The sequence below is a fragment of the Chamaea fasciata genome, unplaced genomic scaffold (assembly GCF_029207755.1).
Source record: "Chamaea fasciata isolate MVZ Bird 193981 ecotype frontalis unplaced genomic scaffold, bChaFas1.0.hap1 SCAF_7, whole genome shotgun sequence".
NCBI lineage: Eukaryota > Metazoa > Chordata > Aves > Passeriformes > Sylviidae > Chamaea > Chamaea fasciata.
In genome coordinates this window covers 13,339,221-13,358,989 of record NW_027094092.1, presented here as the reverse complement: position 1 = coordinate 13,358,989, position 19,769 = coordinate 13,339,221, and the positions used below count along the sequence as shown (strand labels likewise).

Here is a 19,769-nt window from a genome sequence, read left to right as displayed (position 1 = left end):
AGATTTCCTGTGAGTTACTCAGCCTATAAGCACTGGGGGTTAGGTCAGGCCACTTTACATAATCCACTGAATTAACGTGAACCAAGGTCGGTGGTGAAAAAACTTAGAATTAATTTCATTGAAAACTTTAAATTATGAAAACTTGTTGCCTCATGAGTGTTTTAACAAATTCCAGTAAGAAGAAGAAAAAAAATAGTTCTCCTTTACTTGATTTACATTTATTTACACGTCCTCTATTTTTGTGTGCAAAAGCAGTCTGTTCTGTATGATAAAAATTGATTTTCAGAGTTTGTAAACTGTATTTTCATTGGGTGGAGTGAAAATTTCCCACAAAGTAATTTGTCCTAGCAAAAAAAGTCTCTAGCTTTCATGCAATCATATTAAATTTTTTTCTGCAGAATTAATTTATGCAATGTGTTGGCACAATCGCACAGTGTGGTGTATTTCTTCTTGCCTTTCTCCCCCTCTTCTGCTCACAGAAGATTATCCAGTCTCAGAAGAATGATGCCCTAGGTTCAAACTTTCAGTGATATTTCCTTTCAGATGTAGGAAGTTCTGGCTGGCATGACACAAATATAATGACATTGATATCTCAGGTTGTTCAGGCTGTCTCATAGTGGTTGCTTCTTTCTACTGTAAGAGCTTTAGGCAGTGTCCTCCTTTGGGCTCTAAGCCTGAACTGAAGGAAGGTTTTCTGTTGATTCTGATTTCTTCTGTAATCCCTTTAAATATTTGTTCAATCTGTCTTCTGAAGTAGAAAGAATCAGAGGGAGCACTGTTGAAAGGGCATCAGCTAGATATCCAGAAGACATGTTTAACGTCAGGTACATGTACTGACTGTGAAAATCCATGCTTTATTCTTTTCACTGTGTTCTCCCATTGAGGAGGATTTATCTCAATTTCTTTTAAGTCTTTGTTATTGAAAACTCGATGCTTGCTTTCTTTCTACAGTTGTCAAAACCTGAGAAGGTTGTAATTCCAGAACGTTATGTTGAACTGGAGCCAGAGGAGCCTCTTTCCACAGAAGAACTGGCGGCCAGGCAGCGTAAAGCAGAAAAAATAAAGAATATTCTTACAAAATCAAGGTTAGGTTTTAGGGTTTTTTCCAAATCTTACACAGGGGCTCATGTTAAACATTGAGAACTAACATCATACAACAATCTTTATTTCTGTTACCTGAATGCAACTTGAAGCTTTGAGAAAATGCACTCAGAATTTACGTGGTGTACTTAGAGCTGCTTCCTAAAACTAGGCAGAAGACATAATGATGAATTTTGTATATGTCCATTTTCTTGTTTAGAGAGTCCTAAAACAGTAGTGAGTCCTTACCAAACAACTTGTAGATGAGAGTGAGGGGGAAGGAAAGGCAGAAATCCAGCCAAAAGCAGAATAAAAGTCAGCATGAAAGCAAGTTTCTGTTGTGGTCAGAGAGTTGGAGTTGTCAAACAACACTTCTGCCTACTGACAGCTAACATAGAGTCAGCTGAAACATTCAATTTCCAGAATTTCATATGTCAGGTACCTGCTCTCTCTTTGGAAGGGGTGCAGCCTGAGGACCACCAGGTTCTTTTCCTCTGAGCATTAGCAAGGAATTTTACTAACAATTACAAATAAATAGCACTTTTGTAGTGCTTTCATTTAAGCACATAAATTATATTTCTATAAAAGGACTTTCAGATGTTGTTAAGGCTGTGCAGAAATTGTGACTGAATGTGTGGTGGCTGTGTCATTTTTCCTTGTGTGCTGCAGGCATTTGCATCCAACATCAACCCTATTTTAAAGAACCGCAATAAAACGCGGAGCTTGATAGATGAGATCTGAAAGCTGCTGTCGGAATCCAGGCTTGTTCTTATCTGCATGGTGGATTCTTTATGTTTGCAAATGTTAATGTTGTTTTTCACTTTCCCCCCAGTATGCACAATCTGCAGCCTACTGTTGCCCAGGACAAACACAACTCGATTGATTTAGATTCACAGCTGCAGGAGCAGGAGCGCATCATTACCATTTCATATGCTCTGGCTTCTGAAGCCTCTCAGAGGAGCAAGGAGGTAGCAGGTAATGCTTAGTTATTTACAAAATAACAGCTATTCCTTACCAGCTTCTCAAGTTGTATGGGGTTGTTGCTGAACTCCTGGCATAAGAGAAAGTTTTAGGCATTCCTATTCAAAATAGTGTGTAGGTAACAAATGGAGAGGGGCTAATGATTTACATTGAGTATTTGACCTCCAGTGGACAGGATAAAGGGGGCAAAATAGAATGATCAGTAGGTCCAGAACTTGCAAACTTGCTCTAATAGTGCTAAAAGAATTAACATTTTTATTCTCTATGAATACATTAAATCAAATATTCTGTATTCATTTTTTTAAAAGTAAATTGATCTGTGACTTCAAAGAAAATCAAGGAAAGGAGATTTAAAATACTTTTCTAAGAGAAAAATTCCCTGGTCCAGTGATTGAGATGAGGCTACAATCGTTTGAAGCTTGAACTGTGTGACAACAGGCTGCAAAAGACCTTGTAAAATGGGGATTGCCATGTTTCTGTCTGGTGACCAGGATGAGAGGTCAGAGCAAGACAGCTTTGCAGGAATTCTGCTCAGTGCCTGGAAATTAATAGATCCTTTGCAATATGTTGCTAAAAGTGATAATTTCACTCTTGATTGCTTTATAGTTGAAATAAGGATGAAATGTCAAGAGATTTGTATCGCACAGTAATCCATGCAGCAGCGTTTTCCCCAAGTGTCTGACTGGCCATTTATAACTGGCACCATTCACTGTTCCAGTGGAGAATGGAAATAATGGAAACTTCAACTATGATGGAGAAAAAATACGCGCATTTCTCATCCAAAGTTGTCAGTTTAAAGTTATGGCTCTTGCCACAGCAGCCCTTAAGACCTTCCCATTAAAGACAGATTATTCCAATATCGGAATGCATAACATGCATCTCCAGTAACAGTGTTGATTGAATGTGACTGTACATTCAGGGATGCAGTGCCAGCTGAACCTGAGGAGAATGGCATCTTGAGGGGATGGAATACATTTCCAAGATAGGAATCTTGAGACTTCAGAGAGATTCTGTGGGTAATTTAAATGAGTGGCAGAGATAAAATGGTTTGCTGAGGAGGACAGACATTATAAAGCTAAACCAAACAAACAGAAAAAGAGAATTGTAAAATCGTGGGAGCATTTCAGGAATAACCTTGTGGCCCATTGGTGTGCCAGTGTGTGTATCAACAGAGCTTTTCCACAGGTGCTTTGGTCCCAGTTCTAGTGACCAGAACCTTCTAACAGGTACCCCAATCCTTTGATGTTATGGAATGGGAATTCTTTTCATGATGTATGAGCCAGAGGAGCATTTTGCCACTTGAGTTCTAGCTTCTGCTGGGAAAAGGTCACACATCTTGGGCACAGATCAGCCCAGATGAACACAGCCAGTACTTGAAATTATTCTTCTGTGTCAGTACAACAAGAGCAGAGTGCCTGCCCTACTCTTTGTGGGGCCAGTTAAGTTACTTCTGGGTGTGCCTGAATCTGTAGCAACTGTACACTACTGAAATAGGCTTGATTTTTTAAAATGTTGTGTAGTGAATTCAGTGTACATTTCATTGTTATAGGTTGTTTATTTATATACTTTAATTTTTTTTGTATTTAATTGTCTCAAAAGTGTGATCCATCAATTTTTTTAGATATATGTAACCACAAAAATCTACTTAGTTCTTTAGTTTTCCTCAAAGAGAGAATTAAAGTGTGTATTGGCACCAAAATGTTTAAATGCTGCTTCAGAAAATTTGCAGTCAGTTGTGAGAGAGGTTTTAGGTTTTCTTATTGAAGCATAGCAGCTACCTATTTAGTCTTTCAGACACTTAAAGAAACCCTAATACAGTAGCCGAAGACTAAGGTTTTTAAGGAATTCCGCACATTTATGTTTGTGCACAGCTTTTGTTGCCACACTTGTACTTCAAAAACTCACTTCTTGAAACGTCTTGCTTTCATTTCAATTATTTCTTACTCCTTTAAAAGCCAACACCTTTCATAGCATTCTAACAAAAAAAAAACCCAAAAACCCCAACAAAACAAACAAACAAAACAAAAACACAAAAACCCCAACAAAAAACAAACAAACAAACAAAAAAAAAAGGAAAGCCAGAAGAATGGTTTGGTTTTAATAGAAAATCTACAAAGCAGAAAAGAGTTCAGGTCTTTTAATTATGGCCTATTTTCTGATGATCTAAGGTAGTAAAAAAAAAAAAGCATTTGACACTTTGCACAACTGATTTTACCATCTCATTTAGTCTCGTATTACAGATTCCTTCACATTCTTATTTTTGTATTTTGATTTCCGAAGTGTGGGTTATCATTTGCTCCTTGATGATGAAGCAGAGCTGAAAATCCCAAACTAATTATGTAGATTGTTTTATAAAGATTTGTTATGAAAAAGACTGTGAAGCTTAACCCATTTTTCAGGGGCAAGCAGTTATGTTAGGTTGCTATGCTAATATGAGTCTTCTAAGATAAACTGTACATTTATCTAATCTTAGCATTTTAGAGTTTCCTCTGTTCCTAACAAGAAATCAACCTTTTGAGTGGAAATCATGCCAAGAATCTGGAAGACTGAAGTCAAAAAAAGAGTATTAACAAGTTGTTTCCTGTGTTGTGTGCTTTGGCCCTCTAAAACGTAGAAGCAGAATTTTGGATCGAGTTTCAGTTTCTTCAATTTTATGATTATTTTCTTCTAATACTATGCCATTACTCTGGTTTATAAACAAGGATAGTTTTAATCATTGTGTTCTTTATCCTGTGTTTTCAAACTGAGATATGAAAATGTATTTACTGTATCATGCCCTGCACTAAACAAAATGTTGTATGTGTATGTAATTTTGTAAACATTATTTTTCTATATTTTTTTTTGGTTTCTGCTCACTGGCATATAACAAAGGAAATGTTGAAAACCTGTATAGCCTCAGTGAAGTCTGGAAATCAAATTAGCAAATATAAGTGATGGTCCAGAGCTTCAAAAGCTTTAAAAGCAGGGCTGATGAGAGTATGTCAGTGCTGTGTGCCTTCATAATGTTCCAGTGAAATTTCATCTTAAGATAGGTTGTCCATATTCTCATCCAAAGAGGAATCTTTATTTGTTTAATTTATGCAAGGAGTAGAAAAAAGCAGCAGGTAGAAATGTTGTTTACCTTGTGTTCCATGTGACTGAAATAGTGTAGCACCTCATTCGTTGCTAACCAGGCTTCCTATTCATGTGGTAGAAAATTAAGGTGACTCCGTTTATGATGTGAATGTTTGATTGTGCAGCCTAATTCCTGTGTGTGATCCCTTCTAGCTCAGCAGTTGGCCTACCCACCCAAAGCACCCTCACCTTCTGTACCACAGCCACCTCACTCCCCCTTAAGCAATGGATTTCACTACACATTTGTTTAAACACCTTCCAAGTAAGAACTAACTGCTCTCAGCATGTCTGATTTGCCATCGTGCCTGTGCTGTGGCTTGCTAAATTTTAACTTCTTTACTAAACCAAAATGGAAGCATTCATCCGAATGAAAGCATGCAGCTACTTTTTCAGAAAGCTTTTATTCCTGTAAATATTGCTTCTAATGAGCTAACATGTGGGCTGATGAAGTCTTCAGTTAAGTGCTGTCGCTCTGCAGGTGAGGTGCTTCCTCAGTCCCGCTGTGGTGAAGGGAGGAGACAGCTGTGCTCTGGGTAACAGGGGGCCAGGTTTTCAGCAGCCTTCTGTACTCTGATGGCTGCTCAGGGCATACAAAGAGAGAATCCAAAGTGCACCCTTGTACAAGCAAGGGGCTTCCTTTGTGGGCTGGCATCCTACACATGAGCTGGCGTTGGAGTCTTAGCTGAGGTGAGCTGAAAATTTGGCCCTTTGTAACTAATTCTGCAGTGTTGTGTTTGGATCATGCCTTTAATTGGACCATGTTAACAGAGGATTGGTTTTGTCTCTGGTTAGGTTATTTTGCCACTTCAAGTATTAAAAATGTGATAATTTTGTTGTCTATACAAAAAAAAAAAATCTGTATTTGTGTCTCTTCTTGGTAGGATTTGCAGAGTTTTCCCTGTTTGAAGTTGGAAGTAGGAAAAGGTGTAAATATTGTATGCAACTGCCAAGTGTGCCCCTAGTTAAGATACTTGCTGTGCATCCATATTTTCCTTTTATATTATTATTACCTTTCTGATTTCCTTTGGTTTAATTTCATTGCCTGAAATTGAACAAGACGACAAAGCAGAGATGAAGTAGTAAAAAGGGTTGCTTGAGTAACTCAAATAATTGTACAGTGCCAGAGACTCTAGCAGGGGGCTGGAGCTGACCTTCAGAGGTCCTTCCCTACCCCAGCCATTCTGTGATTCCAGACTGACTTAAAAACATGTCTAGCACATGTCTGTACAAATATATATACATAGATGTACAGTTGCAGATATATATTTATATAAAGTTACCTTTTCTTCAGAAAAAGAAAGTAGCTGTGGTGTGCAGAGGACACAGGAACTTGAGGATCAGTGGCATCAGGAGATAATTGTTCGCTTAACGCTTAACGTGCCTTTGAATTGTTCCTCCTGTCAAACTGCAAAGGGCTCAAAAAAACCCCCCGATGTTTCCAGCAATTTCTTACTGCTTGGCATTGGTTGACTCCCTTCAATATTTAACCATGTTTTATTTTCCTTCACACCAGCCAAAGCAGTAAGTGAACACTGACGTGAGACTCGAGGCCAATCCCACTTTGAGACACCACGTGGAAGACAGAGGAGATTCTTTTCCAGGTTTCTGTGGAGATACTCATTGGCTGATGACACCTTCTTCTGGAAAGATATTCAGAGAATGACAGGAGGATTTTCTATGAAAATGAAGAGAACTGCAGATCATTTTTTTATTTACTTCAGTTTAGTTCACACTTTTTATATGAATAAACAGCACTTTTAATAAACTCTGTAAAATACCGACAATGTATTTTTAGAATGATGTATTTTAGATTTTTTTTTTAAATCAAGGGCTTAATTAATTTTAAAAGACACTTCTTGCATAGATACTAAAAGATGCTGTTACTTCCCCCTCAGGCTCAGATGCACATTGTTAAGTTCTGTGAAAAAAAAAAACCCTGAAAATTTGAGTAAACCTAGAAGCACATTGATAGGATATGGATATAGAGCTAACACCTGTGACAGGTTCGGTGAAAGGGTGTTTCAGATTGAATATTTTTGTAGAGTTAATCACCCACCCTTTTGCTCATTAAATAATCCATTGCAAGAAGCTTGAATTTCTAAATATTAGTAACCACTGTATAGTTGAAATTTCTCAAGAAAGCCACAACAAAAGCCATTTTTAACTCCCACTTTGTTTTGATCCCAGATGATTAACTTGCTGGTATCAATCCGCAGTTTGTTAGGTTGCCCTTGGCAGTAGTGCTGCCCCCTCTACAACAAACAGCTAACAAATTTTATTTTTTTTGAAAATTGAGATGTGAAAGATGATGATTTTTAATTAAAATATGTGAAGTAAGCAATAAAAAATATGTATTATTTGGCTATTAAATACATATTTTTCTTCTGATTTTTTTTGTTTTCAACAGGCATTACAATATGACGAACTGACTAGTATTTATCCTGGAAACAGCAGAACTAATGGAATGTGGCACCTGCTAATTTCATTTGTATGTTCACCTGGTGCTTATCTTTGCCAAACTTTGAAATTCTGTGCTGTACTTATGCATAGGGCAAAGGGTGAGGTGGTTAAAGTAAGGAGAAAATAAGGTTAAATGAATTGCTGCAACTACACTTTAAAAAAATCTTGTGTATGCATCAAATGCAAGACATACAAAAACTTCCCAATGTTATGTAATTAGTAGCTGAGTTCAGTTCTGTATGAGAAAAAACTGAGAAATACTTCTGCAGTATTTTGTGAAACCACTAACTTGTTTTTATTCCCTGTATTCAAGTAGAATCTAAAAACCCCTTGGAACTGACCTCTGTGTTTCAGACTGTAAGACAAATCATATTATATTAACACTATATGCAGAAATATTCTTAAAAGTATATATTTAGCTAATGCAATCTATTTACCTCAATACTGCCAGTATCAACTTCAAAACCTTTTGCCAAAATAATGATTTATTTTTTGCCTTTATGAAAAAGTTTTGAAAGCATAAATAAATATTTTGCAAGAAAACATTAATTTAAATAAAATGTAACAGTTTGGAAAATGGTATATGTACAGATTAAAATATTAACATAACTGCCTCCTATTGCCTCTGTCTTGTCTGCTCTCTTATCAATGTCCAGCTAGTTGGAATTCTGGAGTAATTTGTGCTTTTATCACATTTTGCTCTTTGGTTCAAATCCCATTGAAGTTCCCTAGTTTTGCACTTACTTTAGATTTGAATCAGGCTCTCTCTACAGCGTTTCTACATTTTGATGATGATGATTATTAGTTGATTTTTTGTTTTGTTTTCAGAAATGTTTCCTAAGCATGTGATGAAATCTGTCTTTATTCTTGAATAGCAAGAGTGGGGTGTTGGCTGGGGGGAAGGTGGTGGGTACTGGCAAAGCTGCAGCTCACTGGCAGCATTTGGCTTTCCAGCAGTTCCCTCAAAAGGCATCAGGTTGATGGAGAGCCCCGAAAATGTTGAATTCTTCTGAAAAAATCAATTAAAAGTGTTTCTGTGGCTTAGTGTTGTCTGCACAAACTTGAGGGTGAATGTTTGAGGCTGTGAGTCCTTGGCCTTTGAATGTGAGTGGCAGAAACTGGTAGCTGAGCTTCTTAGCATGTGCTCATCCTGTTTTTGTGGGGCATAACAAAGCAGTGAAGGGAAAGGAGCGCAGGCACTGCTGCTCTGCAGCGTGGGGGAGATGTTCACTCTCCTTTAATTGCACACACAAAATCTGCTCATTCAAGCTTGTGTGGAAGAGAAGGATTTTGCCCTAAACAGTGACATTTTCAATAAATCCCCAGTCTTGATCGAAGGATTTTGGTAATTCCGTAGTTAATCCTATATTTGGGGGACAAATTATAAGATTGTTTGTCTTCCTAAACTTTTTCTTGATTGTGTGAAATGCTCTTCTTAGTGACCATCTTTTGTAAGGATGGGTGTAGTTTTTAAATTGTAGTGGCTAGTTTTTCCTATGCATAGAGTGTTTGGTTTGGGTCAGTTTCCTTTTTCAGTTCTGTTTCTTTTAATCGACATGCTCTTTTCAGGGTGTTACAAGCTACTTTCTAATATTAAAACTAGAAAAAAAACAATTGTTACCTTGCAGATCAATATAATTTTGGTCGGAAAGTGGCCCTTTTTCCTCTCTGCCTATTATACAGTGAAGCATTTGGGACCAGTTGAACTCACTCATTAGAAAGCAGTGTCAGTTCTTCTAATTGTTCTGGTTTTTAATTAATACTTTGTAATGTTATACCAAGCAAAAATTTTGCGGGTTGAATTCTCTTCCCGTATACAGCCGTTTCCAATTTCTTCAGCTGAAGCTACTAAACTTTTACTGCCCAGCTGCATTTATAAAAGTACAACCTGATGGTTGTAAGTAGCACCTCTTTCACCTTTTTGGACTTGCACAACAGCCCCCACCCCTGTTTTTCACTATTATTTTGAGTTTGTGTGCATTGCTGGGCCGCAAGGAATCCTGCTGAGCTTACAGCACTGTTTCTCTTTATGCATCTGTACTTATGCTGTTTGTTTTAAAGGACTGGGCAGGTAAGCAGTACTTAGAGACATCCAGGCTGTTTTTGAACATTTGGGCAGGAAAAAAACACCACCACCAACAAAAAGCCTCCCACAAACAAAACGCACCAGAAATAGGTAAAAAGGTTTTCTGGGAAACTACTGAAAGAGTCTCTTCTGGGAAGTATCTTAGGTGTGGAAGGAAAAGCTACTGAAGGATGCTACTATTTCAAAAAGCTCTTAAAGCCCATCAGGGTGGTCTCGGGTACCCCACAGCCTCTGGGTTGGTGTTTTGAGAAGGCAGAGTGCTCCTGACACATTCTGGTACTTGACACCATTTTTTTCCCCCCTGCACCATTTACTCCTCTGACTTTGAGATCTTCAAATATATGTGTATGTATTTTATATCAGCATCTGTTTCACTCTAGGAAGCCATCTATTTCTCAGGTGTCTTAGCAATTAACTTCTGAATGTTCTATGAAGGAACGACCAGATTTACTTGGTGTCAAAACTTAGAAGATGCAGAAGGCAGGATGTGATGTTACCCCTCTCATTTATGTCTGTCTTTGGGTATTTTAAAGTGTTTGCTTGTGCTCTGTGTGTGTGTCTGTGTGCCCGTGTACTGCATGGTTATAAAAAGAACAAAGCCATGCGCAAGAAAAACATGAAAAAATTGCTATATTTTCCACACCTGGTAAAGATTCCCATTGGTTATTTGGCTGTATTCAAAAGGCTAAGATTTTTATTGCTCAACTAGCAAAAGCAACCTTTCTTCATAGTGGAGCAGTACAAAGAAAGAGCACAAAAAATCCCCACATCACAGTGCCTGAAATTCTGTTTGAACAACTGTATTGATTGGGTCTGACCCCTTTACATTTTTTTTTTCCCATTATTTGAAAAGGTGCATCTAACTGCAGCTGAATTGAACCAACCACGATGAACTTTCCATGAAAACTTCTTGAGATATTTCTTTAGTTCAAAGCTCCGGAATTTTAAAGAGCATTTTTAATACAAGTCTGTTGAGGTATCCTGTGCAACAACCACGCTTGGAATGTTAAAGTACAGGTAAATATAGGAGGGAGGTAAAATTATAAAGGCTGCTGTGAAATTGCTGGGAGATGGTGGAATAACTTCAAGTGCTAATTATAAAGTAAATAAAACCAGAAAGTATTGAGTATGTGTAAAAAGTGCATATAGAAAGTATATGCATATTTGAGCACTGTTGACTTGTTATTTACTTGTCAGTGCTCCTGGTTTGCCTTACAGAGAGTAGAAAACAGCTTCCAAAGAAAACAGTAACACTTAGCATTTTTGGAGCAGCTGTTGGTGACATTGTGTTACCAGATGTAAACTTGGAGGACAGTAATGTTTTCTTGAATCCGCTTACCAGGAACTGTAGCATAAAGAAGCACTAAAAGAAAGAAGAGATTAAGAAATTAAAGGTGTGTACTGAGATTGTAGAAAATGATGGCAGAGATGTATCTGTAAGCAAGGTGTAAGAGGCTGAAGGGGGAGAACGGCCTGGTGGTGGGAAGTGAGAGGTAGTAAAAAGATGCAACGAGCTGAAATATATAGACTTGGACAGCAGCAAAATACTTCAATGAAAGGACTTGGCCTAAATTGTAGTGGAGAAGGTAAGAAGGAATAGCTGGCAAACGAGGATGTTTCGTGTGCTAGTACAAGAAATGCCTTGTGAAAGAGTTAAACAAAGGAGTGGGATGTTGATGGTAGTAGTGGATGAAGGAGAATCAATGATGACTCCAGGGCAGTGTTTTGGTAGCACAACAATTGTCTTTCTATTGCCAGTTGCTGTGCTCTGTTCCTAGAGAGTATCTAAAGTACTTTTCAGACTTCCTTTTTATTTTTCTCCACTGAATCCTCATATGGCCACCATAAATAGTACTGGGTTTGGATAGATGATAGCACAAACTGTGTGAGCTCATTCTGCACCTGCACATCAAAATTAACTCAGCTTGGGTTAAATCACCATATATTGTATTTCTTTAATGCTGTGCAAAAACTAAGGAAACTCACCTCCCATCATGATGCTGTATACCTCTTGCACTAAAATATTTTTCTCAGGAAAAGTGCAGAGGTGACAGGCTTAAAAGCAAACAAAACCAATTTTTGCTCTGTCCCTTCAGCTGAGGGTACCTTGACACATGTACCTTCTCTTAATCCCCTGACAGCTTCCAAGAGACTGATGCAAAGAGCCGTGCCAGGCTTTGATTATGAGATATTGCACTGCCACTTATTCTCTTTGTCTCCTGCAGTTTACAGAGGCAGCTTCAGTGCATAATTTAATCCCTGTACTGGGGACTGTAGCAAATCCACGGAGATTTCTACCAACCGTCCTCTCTGGCATCAGAACAACATGTGCACGTCGTCTTTCATGTGAATTCCCCAACCAGAGCCTTAGAGGGACCTATTGCTTTGAAGCTGGCCTATAAACTGTGCTTTCAGGAATCAAGTTGTCAGCCTTCTCTTCAGGAAGAAAGGGAGAGTAAACTGCAAAGCACTTGCAAGAAACTACAGGGCAAGTTACAGATCTGGTTCCCTTGGCCTCGGAGAATTCCTGTAGGATGCTGAGAATCCCCTTTTTGCCTGGCTTAGAAACACCCTCTGTGGTGACTGCCAGACCTGTGGGCACTGGGGCTGTGATGGAACTCACCTGGAGGGCTTCCTTATTCCAGGTAAATGGAAGGGGAAACAGGCACACCAGTGCATTTGCCCTCGTTCAGGTGTTTTCCAAAGCCAAGTGCTGAGAATGCACCTGTATTGCTCTTTGTGTAGAAGGGTGGTTAGAAACAGGTGAAAACTTACCAGATGTGATGGTTGTTCTGTGACAACCCTCTGTGGCTCAACTTCTGTCCTTCCCTGAGGTGTAGGACAGGCAGACTTCTGCCTTTCTATTGAGATGGAAATTAACTGGCCTCTGAGTTGATGAAGTTCAGTGGACAAATCTTGTTTTCATAGACAAATGCAGCTGCCCTTCTTATTAGTCAGTGTCTGCTTATGATGTGTTCTGCTCTCATCTCTGGGAGTTCCTTCCATACCAACTTGAAAAAGCAAAGGGCTGACTGGAGTCAGCCGACACACTGACTTTTATTTTCCTGTGCTCCCTGTCTCCAATAAGCTGAAAACATCTTGCTCTTACCCACGCCACTACTGCTGATACTGTTGTATCAAATGTTGCTAAAACTGACTCCTGAATTGAAACCTTCACGGCACAAACTGAGCTAAATCAGCCTTTCATGGTACAGAAGGAGAAGCTTATGCTGCTTCATAGATCAATCTGCAATTTCTTAGAATGTTTATAAATGTTAAGACAGAAAGACAAGACTGTGTAGAACTCTTCCTATTTTGAATAGGTGAGTCTTTGGTCAGCATCACAAATGTTACCCCAAACCTAATCAGATGTTCCTATCTGGTGTTATTTTGGGGAGTGGAAATTCTGTTGATTTTTTTCCTGGTCGGAGCCGTATCTAGAATAGTTTGGGGTTTTTTTATCTTTGTGTGTTCTATTTATTTATAACTGAAACTGATGGCCTAATCAGGGAGGCCAGAGGCTGAGTGGAAGAGCCCCTTGCGTCTGTCAGTAGAGAGCTGTGCCGGGCTGGCCAGCTGGATCTGCTTTTCCTGTCTTTCCAGATCCCAATGTGAATCTCTGCATGGCTGCATGCTGGAAGAAGAGCTCAGAGAGCAGTGGTGCTGGGACAGAGAAGGCAAAGAGGTGAGTGGCAGCCACAGCTAAAGGATTTTAACAGTGAAATGCTGGTTCAAGTTTAGCTTGAGTGTCTAACCAGGAAAATCTGGAATGGGTCTATAAGGAAAGTAATCAGTTGATCTCTTAGGGAGGCATCTCAATCTCTTTCGTAGAGATAAGACAGCTTTCCTCAGTCATTTTTTCTCTTCAGAATGCACAAGGAACTTAAAACTTTTTCTCTATGTATTAGAAGCTTGCAGTATTGGGAAAACAAATCTATGCAAATCAAGTACAAATGACTGACAGTGGCTGCTGTAACATTGTTCTTAAAATGGAATGAGTGGAAAAGCTTGTAGATGTAATAAAACACAGTAATCAAAATCTACACTCAGTTTCTATTTACAATATTACTTTTATTTTTTTCATACTTAGTCCAAGTCCTCCCCCAATAGCTGATGCTGCAGCATTTACATTCAACTAGGCAATGATAGTACAAACTGCTGCTTTCCTTCAGCCGACTGGCTTGGAAATGTTGTCTGCACATCAGGAATTGTACACAGAATGGAGTCTCCAGGAGCACGCCGAGTGTCCCCTGGAACACTGCTGTGGCAGTACTAGAGGTACAGGGCAGATGTCCTCTTCTCCCAGCCAGGAGATCTGTCTGGCGTACTAAGAGGAAAAAGAAGTCTAAAAAGCTCTGATATTTTATTCATTACATGAATGCAATGACTTTGCAGAGGAATGGATGTATTTAATTCTTGCTGGAAGGAGTTGGTGAACTCCTGGCTTTCTAGGCATGTCAGCTGGACTTGACAGGTACAGCCTTGTGCTAATTGACTCAGACCTCCAAGTGATACATGTACAGGGAGAAAAGGAAGAAGGGCTCGCATACTTAACTCTTTATTCTATATTTTAAAAAAGCTAAAATGATTTGTATATCCTTTTCATTATCAAAGTATACCTTCTCTTTCAAAGTAAACTGGTTTCTTTGGGAGGTGTTATTTTTAATAACAGCTCAGTGCTCTAGCCAGGAACCAGTAATTCAAAAAATCACACTTTTCTACTGAAAGGTAGAAACAACTACAGCTCCTTCCCCTCGTTAGAAAGCCAAAGAAGCAATTAGAGCCTTCTGTTGTATTATGCTTTTCTAAAACATATTCTCTATGCAGCTGCTGTAGGACTTCAGATGGATACAGTGATCAATACTGTCACAAAAGTGAAGAATTTCTCCTCAGCCCTGCCAACACTAGCATCTATAGACAAAATCATTTTTAAAGCTCTAGTACATCACAGAATAATGCTGATATTGGTATTTTACAACTAATGCAACATCACGTAATTCACATGTAATCTTAATAGTTAAAAATTCAAGACCAGGGTACTAACTGAATAAACCACTAACATGAAGCTTCCTTATCTGGCATGGAATAAGGGAAGGGATAGTTCAGATAACATTGTAAAGATTGGGCAGGAACAAAACAAATTTATTTCTCCATCCAGGATTTTATACACTTTACAAAAACCAGTAATATCATTGCGCCCATAAAAATGTTATCCATGGCAACAGAAAGCAAATACTACTTTTTGTTATCTAACAGGGTCTTTTTAAAATCAAAATACAAAGATTTGTGCTGTAGCAGTCCTCCACTTTGCACTGTAACAATAAGGCTTACTGTACTTTAAATACAAAGCTGTTACATCTGCAGTTATGAACCACTGGCTTTCACAAACATCATTTTATAGTTGCTTTTTGCTTCTTTTTTGTTTTCTGGAACCTCAGCTTCATCATGTTTTTCAGTAGCTTGTAGCTCCTCTGCAGACTCCTCTTGCTCTGAATCAGAGCCACTTTCAGAATCCTCTGAACTCTCATCAGAGGAGTGTCCAGCTGCCTCCTCTTCCTGTTCATCTTCCTGATACTGTAAGTTCAGATTATGAGAGAGATAAAATATTATTTCCAGGAAACTCCATTGCAGCCTTTAAAATTTCCCAGTGAGATTGTTTCACTTAATGGCTCCTTTCATTTTGGTACTAAAATGGGCCATGTTGTTTAACAGAGGCCTGTAAGACACAAATTATTAGACAGAAAGCAACTCCCTGAAGTGGTTAATCATGCCAGCTGTGACATGCATGGATTCATCAGCCACTGATTTATTTAGTTACAGCAGAAATCCTAAAGACATCATTCAATGAGTCTGAAGTTCCAGATCACATCAGTTCAGTAATTCCAGCAGTGACACTGGAATACTTGTCACAGAGTGTGACATAATGGAATTAAAGGCTAGACCATCAAGAATTCACATGTGTAACTGATCTCTGAAAGGACACTTAGCTAACTGCAGCATGAGGAAAGCTGAAGTAATCCAATGATACTGCTAAAAACAATGCAGATGGTTATTCTGGCTACTTATGTATTCCTCAGCAACACCCTGATTTAATATATTTGTCACTTAGTGCCCTAATCAGTCCTGACTGCTCTGGAGCATGAAGGCATGTCTTATCACTTCTCAGAACAGTGAGAAGCATCAGTCATTTATGAGCACTTAAATGGCCACCACAGTGTACACAAACAGCAGTCAAGTGCCTGCAATAAGTCTGTCCTTTAACCCAAACCATGGAAGTCTGCTTGGACTTTTAAACCCAGCACCACCTTGTGTTAGTGAAGGGAAAGCCAAATGACTCCAGAAATGAACTCGGTACCTCACTGAAGCCAAGCCCGCAGTGGCGCCGGTTCCGCCCTGACATGGTGCTGTCCATGCTCTGCTGGTACTGAGACTCCAACTCCTCGTTCATTTTCTTGTCTTCTTCCCCTGCATTGTCCAGGGTACTTTGGTTATGGTTCATTCAAATTAACAAAGACACCGAATTACAGGAAGTCACATTTTCAAAGGCAAGAAGTTTAAACATAACCATTCTAAACTAGGATCCAGTATTACTGCATACAAACCCTCAGACTATAAAGCAACAATAGCAAGTGTGCAAGCAGGATACAAAGAGACCTGATGCATTCCAGAGGTGCAGTGTTATGTTCTACAGAACAAGGGAAATGTAATCAGTGTGAGTTCTCTGTGCTCCAGCCAACTCTGCAACATGCCCCAGCAAGGAGAAACTTTGTGACCTTCACTACATAACACGGGATTACTGTGATTAAATCATCCCTCAGATATAGCATCATGCCTTGGAACAATAGCAGCACTCGTTTATCGTGCCCTTTCTGAAACTGTTTCATGCATCTCAAATTACAAGGAGCAGTTACTACAGCTCTGCATTTTTCCATCCTTAGGAATTAGCAGAAAAACTAATTTTCATGAGCTACTTCTAAAGCCCCTTTATTTACTTCAGTAGTGCTCTACAACAGTTAAGGATCCTATGTAGTTGGAAGAGGTAGGAATTTCTAATTCTCCCCAGGAGGCCTGCAGCACTAGCTTTTAATTTGTATCACTTGTATTTGTGGTATTGCAAATCCACATTTCCTCATTTGGAAGTTAGAACTGTATGTTATTGTAAAAGGACAAGAACTGTATGTTGGACAAAGAAGTGTTAAAGACCCAGCATTTCAACGTTTTTCTATTAACAAATGAGTACTAATTCTTTATGACTTCAAGGAGAAGCATCACTTCCTTTCTAGAAGTTCAGGTATGACGGAGTGATTCTCAGTCTGTAAGCTAACAGCACCAGCACTTGGAACCAATCCTCAGGCTTATTTTGGTCTGTAGATACTTCTTCATCATGTGAAAAATGATCAGTGGAGAGCATCAGGGAAAGCTTTCTGGAATGGTGACAGCTGCTATTCCACAAAGCTTTGTTAAGGCTTCTCTCAGGCAGTGCAGTCCAACCCACCTTGGTGACATGTACTTTGACTTCCTAAGAAAGCATGATAAGGAGTTACCACGCTCCTACATGACATCCAATTATTGCTGATTGCCAAGATGACCTTGCAGATCTTTACAGCTTTTACCTCATTGCTTTAGGGCAGAGCTCTTTCTATTCAATAGGTAACCAGGTCAAGGAGAAATCAGCCCCTGTTCTCTTCTATGTACAGTTTAGTTTGGATATCCTGGCATATACTAGACTAAAAGGCAAGTGAGCAGAGTCAGAGAAACCATTTGTCAGTTATCTAAGAAATAAGGAACTTCTACAAGTCCACAGCCTGACCCATCTGCAGCTGCAGCCACGAAACCTGAAATCCCTCCCTGCCATATCTACAAGCTCAGAGCACTGGGATGTTCCTAAGTAAGGGTTAGATTTCCAACTTTGTATCAGCTGTTGGATAAACTGACCTGTCCTGAAGTGAGAGGTTGATCTGTGGTCTCCGATAACAAGGCGGCCAGTATGTTCTTTCTAAAAGAAAAGGCAGTTTGTTTTGGAGCTTCAGGGTGCACTGACAGCTCTGCCAACATCCTGGATATCTTGAATGGAAAAGGTTTGCTGTCAAACCCTGCCACCCAACTGTAGGACTGGAAGCTTTACTAGCTAACAGCTGCTGCCTCTAAGTGAACTTTTTTTCATCTTTCTTTTGCTGAATTTTCTGAAAACGAAGCCCCAACAACTACACACTCTTTGGTCTTCTCAGACCCCAGAGCTGGTTCTATTTCACTCTGTTTCTAGCCACTGACAGGAAAATTATACTACATAATTCTAGACAGATGTGTATCCAGGTTCTGGTCATTTACCCTTTCTCTGACACTCTGCAACAGTTCAGACCATGCATCCTATGATGATCCCACTTTTACACTGCTCACAGTGTCAGGTAAGACCTTCACAGTGATGATTAATTTATTGGCTCAGTAGTTGCTCATTAGCAAATGTGTCCCAATAGGCAAGAACTGGCATTACACAGGAAGCAGCACTAAGTACCCAGGCAGACATTAAGATTAGCGGTAGTGGGATGCTTTAATGGAGCACTGTATCCCTATTCACTACAAAGTCCTAACTTTCACCTCTTTAATACACTTAGCTATTTTAGCTTGCAAAATTACTGTATTCAAGCAAAGTACGTTACTACAAGTAAAAATGTTTTTTTTTTAAAGTAAGTACAAGTGCAATATTAAACCAACATTTTATACATGAAAAAAGCATTATTACATTTAACCAGTTTTGCAGCAAGCATAATAGAAATGTAGTTTTTGCGTATTTTCTCTTTAAAAATATTCCCTAGCTTTACTACTTTAGTCGTTTAGTCTATCAGCTATCACTCTTTCAAAGTTGGGTTTTTTTCCCCAGCGACAGAGAAATGTACAGACCTAGTACGTAAGTTTGTTAGTTTGTAATAAGGCCTCTCTCTCGGAAGCGCCAACAAGTAACTTTAAGAGAAAGCATTTAAGGCGCGGGGTGGGGATGAAGCTGCGGCGCAGGGACTCGTCAACTTCCGAGCGACGTTTTGCGTGACACGGCTGCTGACACAACAGCGGTGAAACCCAAATCCTCCTGGAAGGAGAGCCCCAAGTCCCGGCAGCTCTGGGCTGTTGGGGCTCCGCTCAGACCGCCCCGCAGAGGCCCGCACCCCGCTCCCTGTGCCCGCCCCCCGGCTGGGAGCGATGGGCAGCGCGGCGGCCTCACCTTCGCGGCGCCCATCAGCCGCAGGAACTTCTGCTTCCGCTCCTCGTTGCCGAGGTCCGCCGCCTCCCAGCTGCTGGAGCCCTGCGGGAGCACACGCTCACTGCGCCCGCCCGCCCCGAGCGGCCCCTCCGCCCCGCCGCGGCCCGCCCGCCCGGCCGCGGCCTGCCCGCGTCCCGCCGGGGGCTCCGCCGCCGAGCCGCGGCCCTGCCGCCGCCCCCCGCGCCGCCAACCCCCTCCCGCCGCGCCGCCGCCCCGCGCCCGGTTACATCGGGGGAGGCCGCTCGCTTGAGGCCGTGGTGGCTCTGGGACTCCCGGGCTGAGCTCATGGCCGCGGCTGGGTGACCGGGCCGCGCTGCCGCCTTCCGGCCGGAGCCGCTCCCTCGGGGGCGGGCGCGGGGCGCGCCGGGACCGGTAGTTCCGGGCGGGCGGCGGCGGCGCTGCGCGGGCCGGCGGGGACTACGTGTCCCAGAGGCCCCCGCGGCGCCGCGGCCGTGACGGGCGGACCGGGCCGGGCTCCGCCTCGGGGTGGGCGGTGGCGCTGCCGGTAGACGGGTGCCGCACTTCCCGGTGATTACCGGCGCTTCCCGCGTCTCTCGGCGCTTGGGCGCGGGGGTGGCGGAGTGGGGACTTCTGTCCTTCAGTGCTTCGGTGTCCGCCGGTTCTGCTGTTCGTGTGCCCCGCGTGGAGCCGTGTGTGCGGGGCTCCAGGTGTTCCCCTTTACCCCTCAGTGCCTCTCGGCGTTCGCCGCCGCTGTTGTTCCATCGCTCCCACGCGTGTCCAAAGCACAAATTCACGCACTGCCCCCAAATTTATTGATGCGTACATCGAAGTATC

General features: G+C 41.0%; 2 protein-coding genes across 5 annotated transcripts in view; one reads left to right on the top strand and one right to left on the bottom strand.

Annotated features, from left to right (window-relative positions):
- The window catches only part of PLEKHA7 (pleckstrin homology domain containing A7), a 145,520-nt gene extending 137,276 nt beyond the window's left edge, over positions 1-8,244 (top strand). For 3 of the 4 annotated variants that reach the window (XM_066187624.1, XM_066187623.1, XM_066187626.1), the window contains 4 exons: positions 952-1,085; positions 1,913-2,055; positions 5,329-5,437; positions 6,689-8,244. In XM_066187624.1, coding sequence (XP_066043721.1) covers positions 952-1,085; positions 1,913-2,055; positions 5,329-5,426 — 375 coding nt within the window. In that variant the 3' untranslated portion in view covers positions 5,427-5,437; positions 6,689-8,244. The remainder of the gene's footprint in view (positions 1-951; positions 1,086-1,912; positions 2,056-5,328; positions 5,438-6,688) is intronic. The other variant, XM_066187625.1, reaches the window with a different exon arrangement.
- Positions 8,245-14,842: 6,598 nt separating this feature from the next.
- Positions 14,843-19,317, bottom strand: CUNH11orf58 (chromosome unknown C11orf58 homolog). The gene is made up of 5 exons (XM_066187622.1): positions 19,202-19,317; positions 18,936-19,016; positions 17,657-17,717; positions 16,077-16,186; positions 14,843-15,295 (listed from the first exon to the last, which is right to left on the bottom strand). Exons 1-5 carry the CDS (start codon positions 19,259-19,261, stop codon positions 15,086-15,088), a joined length of 522 nt encoding a protein of 173 aa, XP_066043719.1. The 5' UTR covers positions 19,262-19,317; the 3' UTR covers positions 14,843-15,085.
- Between the last annotated feature and the right edge of the window lie 452 nt (positions 19,318-19,769).

What these genes read in the sequence shown, in the direction of transcription:
- CUNH11orf58 (XM_066187622.1), bottom strand. Translation starts at nt 19,261, where the DNA reads ATGAGCTCAGCCCGGGAGTCCCAGAGCCACCACGGCCTCAAGCGAGCG. An exon ending in GGCTGATGGGCGCCGCGAAG is followed by an intron (nt 17,718 to 18,935) that starts GTGAGGCCGCCG and finishes CTTTTCTTTTAG; the next exon opens with AAAGAACATACTGGCCGCCT. An exon ending in GCGGGCTTGGCTTCAGTGAG is followed by an intron (nt 15,296 to 16,076) that starts GTACCGAGTTCA and finishes CTGAACTTACAG; the next exon opens with TATCAGGAAGATGAACAGGA.